The sequence below is a fragment of the Capsicum annuum genome, chromosome 1 (assembly GCF_002878395.1).
Source record: "Capsicum annuum cultivar UCD-10X-F1 chromosome 1, UCD10Xv1.1, whole genome shotgun sequence".
Classification (NCBI taxonomy): domain Eukaryota; kingdom Viridiplantae; phylum Streptophyta; class Magnoliopsida; order Solanales; family Solanaceae; genus Capsicum; species Capsicum annuum.
Window position 1 is genome coordinate 243,335,897 of NC_061111.1, and position 17,063 is coordinate 243,352,959.

The 17,063-nt window shown below is 28.6% G+C and overlaps 1 protein-coding gene and 1 long non-coding RNA gene across 2 annotated transcripts; both read left to right on the plus strand.

Annotated features, from left to right (window-relative positions):
- Positions 1–518: 518 nt before the first annotated feature.
- On the plus strand, positions 519–4,406 carry LOC124889352. Its single transcript, XR_007048286.1, has 4 exons — positions 519–709; positions 1,109–1,191; positions 3,501–3,618; positions 3,729–4,406. It is a non-coding gene; the product is annotated as an uncharacterized LOC124889352 (long non-coding RNA).
- Positions 4,407–5,222: 816 nt separating this feature from the next.
- LOC107849431 (bZIP transcription factor RISBZ4) lies at positions 5,223–14,365 on the plus strand. The gene is made up of 6 exons (XM_016694012.2): positions 5,223–5,943; positions 8,800–8,917; positions 9,367–9,529; positions 9,614–9,689; positions 12,877–13,002; positions 13,851–14,365. The coding sequence occupies exons 1-6, from the start codon at positions 5,677–5,679 to the stop codon at positions 14,154–14,156; spliced, it is 1,056 nt and encodes a 351-aa protein (XP_016549498.2). The 5' UTR covers positions 5,223–5,676; the 3' UTR covers positions 14,157–14,365.
- The last annotated feature ends 2,698 nt before the right edge of the window (positions 14,366–17,063 follow it).

The window sequence follows — 17,063 nt, forward strand, 5'->3', positions numbered from 1 at the left end:
ATATATATATATATATATATATATATATATATATATATATATAATATCGTATTTGAAAGCTAATTAACCAAAAATTTATCGTAATTTGCAAAAATTATTGATATTATTATACGATTGAGAAAATATACTACTCGTGTTAATGTGATGATAAAATAACTATTATCTGATTTATATATGTACGAATTGTATTAAATTAATTAGATGTTGTCCCGGTACCATACAAAGTGTATGTACTGTGTATTTATATATATACGAATTGCATTAAATTAATTGAATGTTGTTATAAATTTTATCGAATTTATTAAAATTTTAATTTGTTAAAAAATAATTTTAATTTATTAACTTATTTTTATAATTTATTAATTGTAATTTATTAAATTTTAATATCAATTTTTTTTCAATTATTACGAGAACCGACCACATGTGGTCGGTTTTCGTAATAGTTGAAAAAAAATATAAATCTTTAACCCGACCCAACCCGACCCGTAATACATAATAAAACACAAAATCACTCCAAAACCTCACCCATTTCCCGTCCAAAACAACCACCAACCCTCCAAAACCTCCAAATCTCACACTTTAACAATCAACTCCTAATCTCCATTGTTCTTTCTCTTTCAAGGAAGTTTGTACTCAAGCCTAACTTTCAATTTTGACTTTAATCCATTGTCAAGGAACTATTCCATCCGAAGTTTCAATTTTGGGCAAGGTAACAATTAATTTTCATTAACTAAATTTAGCTTATTCTTGTATCTACAAACTCGTTTTTAATATGTAGAAATGTTAAACGTTTGTATACAAATATCTTTGTGCTAATTTCGTCAAATGGTTGTGGTTTGAGTTCTAGGATTTGGATCTTTATTTTATTTAGCTAGATTTTATCTAATTTTTGGAATTTGAGATTGAATTAGCTAATTCTAGGCTTGTTCCAACATTAATTTGATTTTGAATTACCTAAATTTCGGTTAGTCTTGACACTCATTTCTTCATTTTACTCATTAATTGTTTAGGTAGGTTTGGGGGAAAATCGTATTCCTATTCCTTTACTAAATTATTGTAATTATTTAAACGACAGAGTATTCTTTGTAATAATTTTACTATTTGACAGATTTCGAATTCGATAAAAGGATTGCTTTGCTGTTTTTTCGGGTGACGACTTATCGCTTTCACTTTAATTTACGCCAAGCATACGTAAGTTGATTTGTCTCTATTTTTTTAATAATTAAGTCTTGTTATTGTATATGTTGAAGTCTAGTAAAGCTGTGTGTGGCCTTGTTCGATTCACTAGAATTGTTGTTATCTTCTTGTTATTGTTCATATTAAAGTCTAGTGAAGTCGTGTGTGACCTTGTTCGATTCACTAGCATTGTTGTTGACATCTTGTCAGTCTTGTTGTTGCTTTTTTGGTCACATAATCATTTAAAAATGGTTAAGTGTAGAGACTTTAAAGGAAATTTTTTATTTTGAATGTGGTTGGGTTGGTGACTTAGTTGGTTGAAAATGGTTAAGTGTAGGAACTTTAAAGGAAATTTTTGTTTTGAATGTGGTTTGGTTGGTAACTTAGTTGCTTGAAAATGGTTAAGTGTAGGACCTTTAAAGAGGATTTTTTGTTTTGAATGTGGTTTGATTGGTGACTTAGTTGCTTGAAAATGGTTAAGCGTAGGAACTTTAAAGAGATTATTTTTGTTTTGAATGTCGTTTGGTAGGTCACTTAGTTGTTTGAAAATGGTTAAGTGTATGAACTTTAAAGGAATTTTTTTTTGTTTTGAATGTGGTTTGGTAGGTCACTTAGTTGCTTGAAAATGGTTAAGTGTAGAGACTTTAAAGGAAATTTTTTATTTTGAATGTGGTTGGGTTGGTGACTTAGTTACTTGAAAATGGTTAAGTGTAGGAACTTTATAGAAAATTCTTTTGTTTTGAATGCGGTTTGGTTGGTGACTTAGTTACTTGAAAATGGTTAAGTGTAGGAACTTTAAAGGGAATTCTTTTGTTTTGAATGTGGTTTGGTTGGTGATTAGTTTACCTGAAAATGATTAGGTGTAGAAACTTTAAAGAGATTATTTTTGTTTTGAATGTCGTTTGGTAGGTCACTTAGTTGTCTGAAAATGATTAAGTGTAGGAACTTTAAAGGAATTTTTTTTTATTTTGAATGTGATTTGGTAGGTCACTTAGTTGCTTGAAAATGGTTAAGTGTAGGAACTTTAAAGAGATTTTCTTTTTTTTTATAATGTGGTTTGGTAGGTCACTTAGTTGCTTGAAAATGGTTAAGTGTAGGAACTTTAAAGGAAATTTTTTTGTTTTAAATGTGGTTTGGTAGGTCACTTAGTTACTTGAAAATGATTAAGTGGAGGAACTTTAAAGGAAATTTTTTTGTTTTGAATGTGGTTTGATTGGTGACTTAGTTACTTGAAAATGGTTAAGTGTAGGAACTTTACAGAAAATTCTTTTGTTTTGAATGTGGTTTGGTTGGTGACTTAGTTACTTGAAAATGGTTAAATGTAGGAACTTTAAAGGGATTTTTTTTGTTTTGAATGTGGTTTGGTAGGTCACTTAGTTGCTTTAAAATGGTTGTGTAGGAACTTTAAAGGGAATTTTTTTGTTTGAATGTGGTTTGGTAGGTCACTTAGTTGCTTGAAAATGGTTAAGTGTAGAAACTTTAAAGGGAATTCTTTTGTTTTGAATGTGGTTTGGTTGGTGACTTCGTTACTTGAAAATGGTTAAGTGTAGAAACTTTAAAGATATTTTTTTCGTTTTGAATGTGGTTTGGTAGGTCACTTAGTTGGTTGAAAATGGTTGTGTAGGAATTTTAAAGGGAATTCTTTTGTTTTGAATGTGGTTTGGTTGGTGACTTAGTTACTTGAAAATGGTTAAGTGTAGGACTTTAAAAGAATTTTTTTTGTTTTGAATGTGGTTTGTTGGTGACTTAATTACTTGAAAATGGTTAAATGTAGGAACTTTAAAGAGAATTCTTTTGTTTTGAATGTGGTTTGGTAGGTCACTTAGTTGCTTGAAAATGGTTAAGTGTAGGAACTTTTAAGGGAATTCTTTTGTTTTGAACATGATTTGGTAGGTCACTTAGTTGCTTGAATATGGTTAAGTGTAGGAACTTTAAAGTGAGTTCTTTTGTTTTGAATGTGTTTTGGTTGGTCAGATAGTTGCTTGAAAATGGTTAAGTGTAGGAACTTTAAAGGAAATTTTTTTGTTTTGAATGTGGTTTGGTTGGTCACATAGTTGCTTGAAAATGGTTACGTATAGGAACTTTAAAGGAAATTTTTTTGTTTTGAATGTGGTTTGGTTGGTCACTTAGTTGCTTGAAAATGGTTAAATTTTTGTGATTTGATCTAATTAGTTGAATCTGATTGATTGCGTAGATGAAACCTGATATATCTGGATATATCAACGGAACAATGATAATAAAATATGTAACTTTTACAGTTTTAATTATTTGTTTCTATTTAATTTTTATTATTATTTAAACATTGATAATTTTTTCATATGTAGGAAAAAGTAAAGGGTAGAAAAATAACACATTATGAGCTATACGAGGAGACTCATGTGATGAAAAAAAAACTCAACTGATGAAGATGTCTGGGTTGAAGCTCGTGCAAAAACTATCCATGTAAGAAACAAATTCTGAATTTATGATTTTTTTTCTTAAAGTTGATATTATTCAATTATAACTGCTTTAATATTTTTTGACTTTTAGTATTAACTTTACTTTGAATATAGGACGAATATATGCGTCTTGTTGGTGCGTATTGTAGTAGTTAGCCTCCTGAAAGTCAGGGTGACCCAATACCCCACCATGTAGAGGAGGAGTTATGGGCAAAAGTTGTGGGTCCTGCAAATAGAGGCCATTTGGTCGGATGCCATAAAAACTTTTTTGGCGATAATGTTAGGTTTTCGTCCGGCCCTTCTTACTCTAGCTCTTCAGTTGATAGAGAAACGATTGAAAGACTACAAAATACGGTTTCTCAACTCACTGAACAGCTTGCTGAATAAAGAGAGGGGCAGAAGAAGACGGAGAAGGCAACAACATCACAATTCAAGAAGCTGCAGCAGCAGATGAGCAATTTCATTAGGACTGCGGGGGTTATTCCTCCATGTCCTGGTGATGTAATTCGGGCTGCAAAGGGTTTAGGCCCCCTGGATGATTTCAGCACGGATGATGATATGGAAGACGAGGATGAATTCGATGATGATGACTTTTAGTTTTTTTATTTTTGTATGTGTTGTACTTTGAATTTAGTTATTTTGTTGTATGAAACTATTGTTGTAGTATTTTCATACTCACTTTTGTTGGACATTTTGTATGTCTTGTACACTTTTGAAAGTATTTACAATTGGTTTTTAGTTGTTATTGCTGTTGTATTTGATTTGATACTGCTGTATTGCATTGTTGTTGTTGCAAGATGGATTTTGATTTTGATTTTTATTTATTTAAAAAAAATTCCAGAAAAACCGACCACTTGTGGTCGATTTTTAAATTTTTTTTGCAGAAAACCTACCACGAGTGGTCGATTTTTTAATAAATTAATTATTTAATTTATTAGAAAATCTACCACAAGTGGTCGATTTTTAAATAAATTAAATAATTAATTTATTATAAAATCGACCAATTTATTATAAAATCGACCACTCGTGGTAGGTTTTTTATTAAATTAATTAATTAATTTAATAAAAAATCGACCACTAGTAGTCTGTTTCTTTCCCTTAAAATTATTTGTTTTAATTTTAATAAAATAATAATGAATTTTAAAAATATATATATTTTTTTAAAAAAAACCGACCACTTGTGGTCGGTTTTTAAAAAACTACCACAACTTTACCGACCACACATTTTGATCGATTTTGTGGTCGGTTTTTGAGGAAAACCGACCACACGTGGTCGATTTTTGTGATCGATTTTCCCCCTTTTTTTAGTAGTGTTTTGAGTTGATGTGGCACATGACAGTTTTTCACGCGCCTTGAGTGTTTAACTTCAGGCAAAGTGTCACACCAACACAAAAAGATAATAAAAATATGCTAAAACTGAGTTCAAAAGGGTAATAGGACTCCCGTAAAATTAAAGTGTGTCATAACAACTTTGGCTATAGTTTAGGAGGTACTGGATGCTTATCGCTAGGGGCGGACCCACGTGGTCCTTTCCGAGTGCTTGAGCACCCATTGACCCCGATAAATTTTTATATATTTATATAGATATACAACAAAATTGATTATAATATATTGTTAAACACCCATTGACACAAATGACTGTTGGGTGCTTTGACTTTGGTGTGAAATTTAATCACCTTGATATTTAAAGTGGTATGGGTTCGATTTCTAGTAGTAACTCACTTTTTTTTCTTAAAGAAAGTGAGCATCCACAACCTTTAAATTCCGAATCCGCCCCTGCTTCTCGCCAACAAAATTAAACCAGAAAAAAGGTAGTACTATATAATATGGTAATTATAGCTCATACCAAGGGTATAAAAGTAATTTGATGTAACAAAGTGAAATTGATTCTTGGCTTTTCTATTCATCATGAACCTACTTTAGCTTCCCTACTTTTTCTATATAATCATTCACTTGGCTTCTCTTTCTTTCCCCCCCTTTCTCTCCTCCCCCCTTATCACTCCAAAGTACTTCTTTGCTAAGGTTCTTGATATTTTCTTTAGACCAAAAAAAAAAAAATATTATGGAGAAGAAAATGGCTAATTTTGCTAGTAGAAACATGAAGAAAAGTCCTTCTATATTGGCTATGGAAGAATTTTATGGACAAGATGCAAAAAATAGTGATGGTTTTGGAGCAAGTGATCATCATCATCAACAACAAAGTACCAATAATAATAATAACATTAATCATCATGACAACAACAACAATAACAACAACAATGGTCATCATCATGCTCAACTTTTTGGTGATATTTGTTCTATTGATCCCTCATTTACTATGAGAAATCAGGTTAGCTAATTTGCCTCTTTGAACTTCTAGAATAATTTTTTTTTTTTAATAACCTTATTGTTCAAGTTAATTTACACACACCTCGACTAAGTTTATATGTATTTATTATCTTTTTTTTATAAGCATACTATTCATGTCAATTTGTGTATATCTAGATTAAGTGTATAAATATCTGTTTCCTTTCACCAACTGCAACATCATGTGCTTCTTGAATAATTATTTTTGTTTGTGTATATATTTTGTTATTAAACATAATTTTTTTTTCCTATGATTAGTGTATTTTAACATGCTATAGACATGATATGTTACTCAATTTTGAGACATTTGTTTGCAAAATCACTAGGAAGACTTCTTTTTATGAAAAAAAGAAGGAACAATTGGAAAAGAATATTTTTTTTAATATATCGTTGTTGGAATATCAATACATCAAAACTAATTAAAAAAAAATGAGGAGAAATGAATTGAAATGAAAAGAAAGATATGAATTAATGAAGAGGAATAATGAAGAGGGTGGGTTGATATTTAAAGAGAAAGATGCTACAAAGATTTTGGAATCTGATTGGGTGAAATAAAGTACAATTGATGGTTCAATTTATTTTTATTTAATTATATATTATGATATGATATGTTCTAGCTACTTTATTATAATGTTAACAAATATTAAATACAAAAGGGGTCATCTTTATTTGAGACGTGACTCTTTATTATTGGTGGTGTACAAGTGATAAGTGCCTACAAAGATCATATATATTTCTAATAAGGTTTTTCGTGTAAAATTATAGAAAATATTTTATAAGGGAAATTAGATTATTTTTTAAAAAATTGATTTTATCTTTTTTAAGTAATTCATGGTGCTTAAAGAGACATAATCTGGTATATGACTTTTTTAATTGATAAATTAAGGAATTAAAATAATGTTTAAGAGTTTTTTTTTTTAAATATTTTTTATAGTACTATGAAGTGAATTATTAAGTACTCAATTTCCAAGTTACTGTAAAACCAACATGGGTTGTGGTGCAGTGGATGAGGCTGCTACACCCTTAATCAGAGGTCGAGGATTCGATCCTGGATATGAAAAAAACTTTGTTAGGGAGCACTTCCCCCGAATGAGGTCCTATACGGCACGAATCCAAATTAATCAGGCTTTAATGCGGATATCAAACACCAAATAAGAAACAAAAAAAGTTACTGTAAAGGTCGGTTGTAACTTCCAGAGAATATAATTCACACTATATATAATATAATATGACAAAAACTTGAAGAAAGTGATTGCACAATTTTAGGTAATTATTTTTTTTTTTAAATATTCTTAAGTTGATTGATTTTTCTAAACAATACGTAATATTTTATGATAGTCTTATTCTGTTTTATCAGTTGTTTTATTACTTTATATATATATATATATTATGTTTTTTTCTAAATTTTTTTATCTTGAGTCTATCAGATACAATTTTTCTACTTCACCTCTGATGTCAGGGACGGAGCCACCTTTCATCCAAGGGATTCATTCGAACTCCCTTCAACGAAAAATTATATTATTTTATATGATTAAAAATATTTTTCTATGTATATAGTAGATATTGAACTATCTTCGACTAGTTCGTACGTTTATTTTTGAACTCCTCAATAAAAAATTTGATTCTACCATTATCTGAGATAGTGATATAAACTACATATACACTCGATCCTTTTCGTACCTCATAGAAAAATATAATGAATATGTTATTATTGTCATTGTTACTGGGGAGTTGATTAATTTATGCTTTTGATTAGGTTTGTATGGGCATTATGTGGTTTTTGAGTTTGTCTTAGTTGTTTGTATTATATCAAAATTAGGTAAAGATTGAGAATGACAGCATCAAAAATTAAATAAAAAAAAATAAAAAAGTAGAAAAAAGACAATAGTTATATATTCCTCTGTCTCTTTCATACCACACATACAAGTATAAAAAATAATTAAATAAATTTAGAGTATAGTTGGAAGTATATTTTAAGAGTACTAAGTTGGTCATTTAGTAGTTCCCTAGGGACATCTTTATAAAATCTTTTTGTTTTTTGGTGTGGGGGCTATAATTTGGAATAATTTTGTTGTTGATGCATTATTTTGATCGTTTGTTCAGTCGAGGGTATATCAGAAAATTCATTAAAATAAAAATAAAATTTATGTATTTTTTTACTTTTCTTTAATCTCACATATGAAATTAAACTGGATTAGTAATTATTGTTTTGAAGTCTTTTTAGTACTTTAACAACATTAACATAATTTTGAAAAATTCAATATTACAAGAAAATTAGTAATTATTTGTATTTCTTTTTAGTTGAGTTTATTAAAAATGATCACTTTATCTAAGAAAGATAGGAATAAGGTATCCACATATTCTAAAATTTCATATTTTAAAATTTCATAGCTTATATAATTACTTAGATGAATCTTTCTAGAAAGAAAGAAACATTAGGCTATTTAGTTGAATAGTGAAATAGCCATTCAAGCTCTTAAAAGACAATTATTTTAATGATTTGAAAAATACCTTCCTTGATGATGCAGACATATATATAACCAATAATTTTGTAGAATATTTTACTCTATTTTCACAATAATTTTTATTTTTGTATTATCAAACTATTATTTAAAAATATTTTTATTGAGCTGAAAATCTATCAAAAACTTAAAATCTGTGTTCGTACACCCTCGCAAACCCAATCCTTCTTTAAACAATAATATAAACTAAGGATATAATTATCTTTTTTATTTTAAAATTATCTATAATTTTAAGGAAAATACTAAAAATAAATTCTTTTAATTAGTAAAACTAATTTTATTAATTTCCACCTTATGTATTTATTGTGAAATTGCAGGACATATTAAATGGTTTCTCAAATTGTGGAATGACAGAAAGGCCCCTTTGGTCTCCAAATATTACTCCCAAGCAATCCAGTATATCTGTTACTGTGGATTCACAATCTTCAATATGTGGTATATTTTCTGAAATTCACCCTCTAAAATAAAATAAATTATGAATAAGTCATTTTTCAATAGTTTGCTAATATTATTTTTGCCTTCATTCCATTTTTTTATGACTTAGTTTGGCTGTATACGGAACTAAAAAAAAACAACTTATAAATCTCGTCTTCTTTAATTAAAAAAAAAAAAGATATATATACTGTATTAAAATATCTTTAAATTCTATGACTTTAAACACGTCATATAAAATATTAAAATTAAAATCACCATACTACAACGATGACAGATGGAATAGTAAACTGATTCACTAATCGAACGTTAAAAATATTTTCATCGATTTATTTTTTATTTAATTTTCTAAAAAATTGATTTTATACCAAACTACATACATATTTTATTTATTTAAAAATTCTTGAATTTTTATTTTTTAAAATAATTTGATATACAAATTAAAATTTCAGCTGGGAGTCCAACACCAACTATAATAATGACACCCAAAGCAAGAGATAATCAAACAATGGGAGCAAATAGTGGGTCCTACCAATCAGATGATGATGACGTGGATGGTGAAGTGGGTCCCTGTGAACAAAGCACTGACCCTTTGGACATTAAACGTATAAGAAGGTGAATTTTATTTGATTTTTTTTCTTACATTACACATTATGTCGATCTTTACTTGTTCATTATACTGACGACAGACTATTACAGGCAAGCCTCTAATAGGGAGTCTGCAAGGCGATCGAGAAGAAGAAAGCAAGCACATATGGCTGATCTCGAAAATCAGGTATTTATATTGTACTATTTTTGATAGTCTTGACAAATCTAAAAAAACGTACTCTCTTCGTGTAAAAAAGAACGACCTATTTTCATTTTTAGTTCGTTTTAAAAAAAAATGACTCTTTTCTTTTTTTTGACAATACTTTAATTTTATCTTTCCACATGACATGTTTATGACCACAAGATTAAAGGGCATTTTGATATATTTGACACTATTTTAATTTAAAGCCATAAGATTCAAAAGTCTTCTTTATTTTCTTAAATTTTGTGTTAAGTCAAAGTAGGTCATTCTTTTTAAAACGGAGGAAGTAATAAAAGTACAGGACCCAAGACAATATATGGTAACAAAACAACAGATGGTAGCAGAATAATACTACAACAAAATAATATTATTATAAACGAACTTATATTGAACAACATATAGTAACAGAAATTGAAGAACTTGAAGCTACAAGAGCAAAACTAGAACTACTAGTAAGGGAAAAATCAAGTATTTAAATTATACTATTTTCGATAAATTGGCTTAAGATAAAATCAGTCTAGAAAAAGACGTAATGAAAGTACAGAACTCAAGAGCAATAGACGATAACAAAATAACAGATAGTAGCAGAACAATACTATATATAACAAAGTAATACTATAACGGATAGTAACAAAAATTGAAGAACACGAAAGTATAAGAGCAATACTAAAACTACTAGTAAGGAAAAATCAGGTATTTAAATTAAAGTTAATAACTTAAATGGTCACTCAACTTTGGACTTTTATCCCGGAAAGTCACTTAACTTTGAACTTTACTCAGAAAGTCATTCAACTTTAAATGTTTTACTTAGAAAGTCACCCAATTCATTTTATTATTTTTTTAACTAATTTTTATTTATGTGGAATTTTTTTTTAATAATAAAATTCTAAAAAATATAAAATATTCATTTAATGATTTTTTTTACCTTTTATTTCATTTCCATTTCTTTCAATTGATACCTACATTTAAAGAAAGGGGTATTAACTTGTATTACTATTATAGAAGTACGAAACTTCTAACACTATATGCTAGCAACTTTTTTACAAACATATTAGAGAAAATTGTAATTTAATTATAGGCTTAATATTTAAGATTATAAAATCAACTTCATTTTTAATTATTATATGATTTTAATTTGAATTATGTCAGACGTCCTAATATTAGGAATTAATTCAGTCAAGATATTTTTCTTATTTGAACTATGTATGTAAATAATAGTAAACTTCTATGTTAATTTTTCTAATATTTAGACTTTTAAAATCGACTATACATTTATTTATTAAATCCTCTTTTAATAAATAATGAATATTTTATGTTCTCTTTTATCTGTAGTTAAAATGACTATTTTAAAAACATATTGTACTCACTGATATAAATACGCGCACAATGTAAGTATTCAACTTCCGGCCCTATAAATTCACGAATTTCAATCCTATTTTAAATATGTACTTATCCATAGGTGTTGAGACCCCAGTTTCAAGTTATGATTTGAAATCAACATTTGTTTATGAAATTTATATTAAATTTCAGCATCAATTTTTGTCTTGCATCTCGATTGTAGAAGGTCAGTCGTGTAGGAGTATTGTCTTGCGTCTCTAAGGTTTAAACTTGTTAGTGTTCGTCGTTGACTAGCCATAGTATTATGGTCCCTGCTTGTGATACTATCATAATCTGGTGTTTATTATGTTTCGATTGTCACACTGTTTATACCCTTTCTTTCATTTGATACCTATATTTACTCTTTCTTTCATTCTCCTTCTTTCATTTGATACCTTCATTTCTTGATTTATATATCTCCTCAAAAGATTTAACCTATAAATTAATTAAATAGTGCCAACAACAACAACAACATCATTAGAAACTCTTGAAAACTCTACAGCTAATTCAGTAGCAAGCAAAAAAACTTCTTCAAGTGAAGCAGTAACAGAACTGTAGGTATTTAAATATCCATATAAATATTATTGATCTTAGAACGGTCCACTGAACATTTTTATATGCTCCACAATACGTTACATATACGTAATTTTTGTTTCCTTCTCTAATTATGTATACTTCATAACGACATTCAAAGCTTAGAATCATAAACATGATTGCAATCATAATTATTAGAATAGGATGAATTCATGTAGAGTGCTACGTTTCCTGCACCATATACAAGATTTTTATTATTATTATTTTAAGACCTACTTAAATAATACTTATGGAGTCATTTGATAAAGAAAGAAAGGGGAATGAAAGAAAGGGTAAAAAGGTCATTAAATGAATATTTTATATTTTTTAGAATTTTATTATTAAAAAAAAATCACATAAGCAAAAATTAGTCAAAAAAATAATAAAATAGGTTGGGTGACTTTTTGAGTAAAACATCTAAAGTTGAGTGACTTTCTGAGTAAAGTTCAAAGTTAAGTGACTTTTTGGAATAAAGGTCCAAAGTTGAGTGTCTGTTTAAGTTATTAATTATACTAGTTTTGATAGATAGGGACAAGACAAAATCAGTCTAGAAAAAGACGTAATGAAAGTACATGACTCAGGAGCAATAGATGGTAACAACATAATAGAGAGTAGCAGAACCGTGCTACACAAAATAAAATAATACTATAAACGAATTTATACTAAACAACAGATAGTAACAGAAATTGAAGAACACAAAACTATAAGAGCAATACTACGGCTACTAGTAAGGGAAACAAGTATTTAAACTATACTATTTTCGATAGATCTGCTTAGGAGTCTTGAAAAAGACGTAATGAAAGTACAGGACTAAGAACAATAGATGGTTAACAAAATGACATATGGTAACAGAACAGTACTACATACAACAAAATAATACTGTAAACGACTCTATACTAAACAACAGATAGTAACAGAAATTGAAAAACACGAAACTATAAAAGCAATACTACGGCTACTAATAAGGGCAACACGACAATGCATGACAAAATAACAGATAGTAGCAGAACCGTGCCACAACAAAATAATACTATAAACGAACTATACTATACTTAACAACATATAGTAACAAAAATTGAAGAACATCAAATTACAAAGCAATACTACGACTACTACTAGTAAGGCCAACACGACAAAACATGAACATGAGTACATTAACATTTAAGTCTTCCTTCTTATACAATTATACTTTTTTGAGGAATTTTACATTTATTTTTCTCAGGTTGATCAATTTAGAGGTGAAAATGAATCATTGTTCAAGCAATTAGCAGATGCTACACAACAATACAAAGATGCTTTGACAAATAATAGAGTGCTCAAATCAGATGTGGAAGCATTAAGAGCCAAAGTATATATATTCTTCCTTTTCTCTTACACTCAATTTAATTTCTATTTAAATATTTCTTTTATGATTATTTTAAAAGTAGACGGTTAAATTTAGATCGTGAAAATATAATTCGTTCGATGCATTATTTAAGGGATTTTTACACTAAAATGTTGAATTAATTGAACCAAGCTATCAAAAACATTTTAAGAGATTTTTACGCTACACATTAGTATAACAAAAAATAACCTTAGTCTGTATTTTTTTGCTAATTTTAATCAATAGGCAGTGTATAATAATTCAAAATGTTCTTTTTTTTTTTTTTTTTTTCAAATTTTAGTCTGTATTTTTCAAACTTGTTTGGAGAAACGTTTGTTTTTTTTGAGTTGAGATCAGAAACGTGTCTACCCCACAAAGGTAAGAGTAAGGTCCGTGTATATCCCACCCTCCCAAACCCCACTTGTTGTTTTGCAGTATATAATCAATGTATAATCACTACATATTTTGTATATATCACTGTATATATATGTATATACAACAACAACACCACATACATGAGATATACACACACGGAGTATAAATTTGTTATATACTTGATACACTTACTATCAACTATAAGTTTATTATATATACTTGATATACACTTAATATACACTAAGTATACACAGACAACAATTACAAAGTGTTACGGCTAGGCGGGTGAAAATCATACTAGCAAGCTAGCTACAAAATGTTAAGATTCAAACATTTTGCACATTTACTTATTCAGCTTGTTCATATGACACTCCTTATACGGACAATTTTATGTAATTCTTTTTACATGATACATTTCTCAAAAAAAAAAAAAATTTTCATGCATTAATTATGTGCAGGTGAAGTTGGCTGAGGACATGGTAGCTAGAGGTTCATTAACCTCAAGTTTAAGTCATCTACTCCAAAATTACTTGAACACTCCTCAATCACTTGGTACCACCACCACCACCAACAATAATAATACAATGTGTCGTCTGGATAACGTATCTCCAACCATCACTGTCCCAGGAGAAGACTCATGGGGTGTAATTTCAAGCCAAAATGTGATGATCGGAGTCGATAATAATAATGTTAATGCATTCAATCAAAATGGAGCAATGAGTGATACAGTAAGTTGTGTTTCAGATGTTTGGTCCTGGGAATAATATGTTAAAGTTGTGGTATTTTATGTATGATTATAGACAATATTAGCTTTGTTGTATGTGAGACTTATCATAGTTGTAACTATTTAAGAACTTTTTATATGTTTGGTTTTGCCAATATTATGAACTTTGATTTATGTATAATTATTATTTGATCTAGGGAAAACTATGGTTTTTATCTATCGATTAATGTATATCGCGTTATTATTCAAGTTTAGTTCTTGGTACGTACTTGTTAATACTATGATTTACTATATTTAATCCAGAGGTTTCAGATGGACGGTATAGTCTGCGTACATTTTATGGGAATACATTGGGTACGTTATTGTTTTCAGATGGACGGTTTATTGAGATGAATTAAACAATAATATACACAATATACAAATGCAAGTAAATATGTATACACACTCGATAGACACATGTGCATGCAGGGGTGAACCTATATACATTTTTTTGGTGCTCCGGTACCCATTAAATCCGACGTAGATTAGATATAATTATATATATAAAAAAAAAAGTATACAAAAATGGTATAAGCTTCAAAAAAGCACCCAGGAAATCAAGAAGATAGCTGAGTGCTTTGATTTTCAAGCGGAACATTAAACCTTTGAGTGTCAATATGTGTGTTCCAACCTCACGAGCACCCAAGATCCCTAAATTCTGGGTCCGCGACTGTGTGCATGCGCACTTCCATTCCAAACGCCATTAAACAAAACCCAGAATTGTTATCCTACGTATAATTAATGTATATACATTATATGAAAGTGTATATACAACCACCATTACACCTTCATTCTAACACCATATATAGTGACCGAGGAGGAGGAGGAAGAAGAAGAAGATTGTTACTTCGGTATAGACCATAATGTGAAATTGATTCTATTAAATATACACTCAACATATTGTTGTATACATTTTTATTATAGGCTAAGCAAAGAAGGTTGTAACTTGATATGCTGATATCACTCTACAAATATTGTAACCAAAGATAAAAGAAAAAAGTTTCTCCCTTAGTCTCAAGTTATATGATATGATTCAGATTTCGAGAGTCAAAACTTCATTATTTTGACTGCATATACATATAATTCTTAAGATTTTCAAAAATAATTTACATGTATAGAATCGTTGAAAATATAACCACTTTTGAAGTTTGAGAAAATCACACCACACATATATTTAATACTAAACCTTACATGATATATTTAGGAAAATTAGGAGGAGTAGAAAATATCAAGTCATAATCATTAGGTGTAGCTAATATCTAAAACAATTATTATTTGCAGCTAAGGTTTAGATTAAAGTATAAATAACATAAATACCAACCTTTTAAAAATAATTACACTCTCTCCCACTTTTTTAATTACTTTACTCTCTCTCCCTATTAATATACATAACATAAATGACATATACATAGCATTCTATGTATAGGTGGGATTTTTGTAATATGTTTAGGGAGATGGGATTTTTTGTAATATTGAAAACATATGTTGTTTATTTACGTAATTTTTAATAGATTAAATAGCTAAATACACATTTCTTTTGTATTCATATATTTCAAAAAACTCGTATACAAATCTCTAATGTCAATTGGTCGTGGGGGAGGGGTGTACTTTTTGGATTCATATACATTTGTATTTGTATACAAAGCGGAATTCGAAAATCATATACAAATCTCTAAAGATTCTTATTTGTATACAAAGCAAATTTGTATTTGTATATCCAGCCTCTAATTTGATTATTTAGCTATTAAATCATAACCACGTCCTATAATCACGCAAACTTTAGTTATGACGCCTTATTTATTAACTAAATGCTAGCTATTTCTTAAATTTTACTTATTTAGCTACGTGGTTATATAGGGCTAATGTAGACACCCCAATCTTTACAATATCTTTGGAGCAAACTTAAAACTAAAATTATACAGATACATAACTTATGTTTCTAATATTACAAAAAATCTAACTCCCTTAACATATTACAAAAATTCCAACATATACACAAAATGCTATGTATATTTTGGCTATGTTATGTATATTAATATGGTGAGAGAGTAAGGTAATTAAAAAAGTAAGAGAGAGTGTAATTACTTCCAAATGGTTGGTATTTATGTTATTTCAACTTAAAAAGATAAAACTTTCAACTTTTGATTTCAAATAAGCATTTGTTATGAAATTTGTATAAAATTTCAATCTTGACTTAAATCATGTTTTTTAAATCCCAAATTCTTTAAAAAATAAATAAAATAAAATAAAATTATGATTTCAGCTTTTTCAAAATATTAAAACTTCACATATAGGTTTATATTTTCATTTAAAAAAATGACCTATAATTTAAATTTTACAATAATTATGATACTGTACAACCCGCTGACACAATCGAGGTTTGTTGAGACAAAATAATTTATACATATCATGAGCTTGGATCATGAAAATAATAGTACTAGAACCTTATGCCCCTCAATACGATAGTGGGAAAAGCCTCAACAAGGATGTTGATTCTTTAAAGAACGTATGTGACATCTATGATGTAGGGTGGATGAAACTAAAGAGAAGGACTAGCAGATTTCTAGGTTGATAAAAGTCTAAAGAAGCGATGCACATAAAAATTTAGGCGAATTCGAAATGCAAATAAGAGAGGAAAATAAAAAGTTATATAAGTAATAACATAAATTCACATGATACGTGCGTTTTTAAATTCGATGATGGTGTAGTCCAAAGAACAAATACATGTTATATTGTGAAGCTCAATTTTTTGTTTCCCCTATATTGCATGAACCATATACAATTTTGAGAAATGAATTCAACCATACAAAAACCAAAACCAAACCCAACTAAATAGCTTAATGGCCAATATGGTATTTACAATGCAATTTGAATAAAAGAAAATAATTATAAAAAGAGTTCATATATT

Excerpts from the sequence above, each read along its gene's own strand:
- LOC107849431 (XM_016694012.2), top strand. The coding sequence starts at position 5,677 with ATGGAGAAGAAAATGGCTAATTTTGCTAGTAGAAACATGAAGAAAAGT. Across the intron at positions 5,944-8,799 it reads CATTTACTATGAGAAATCAG|GACATATTAAATGGTTTCTC; the intron begins GTTAGCTAATTT and ends GTGAAATTGCAG. Across the intron at positions 13,003-13,850 it reads TGGAAGCATTAAGAGCCAAA|GTGAAGTTGGCTGAGGACAT; the intron begins GTATATATATTC and ends AATTATGTGCAG.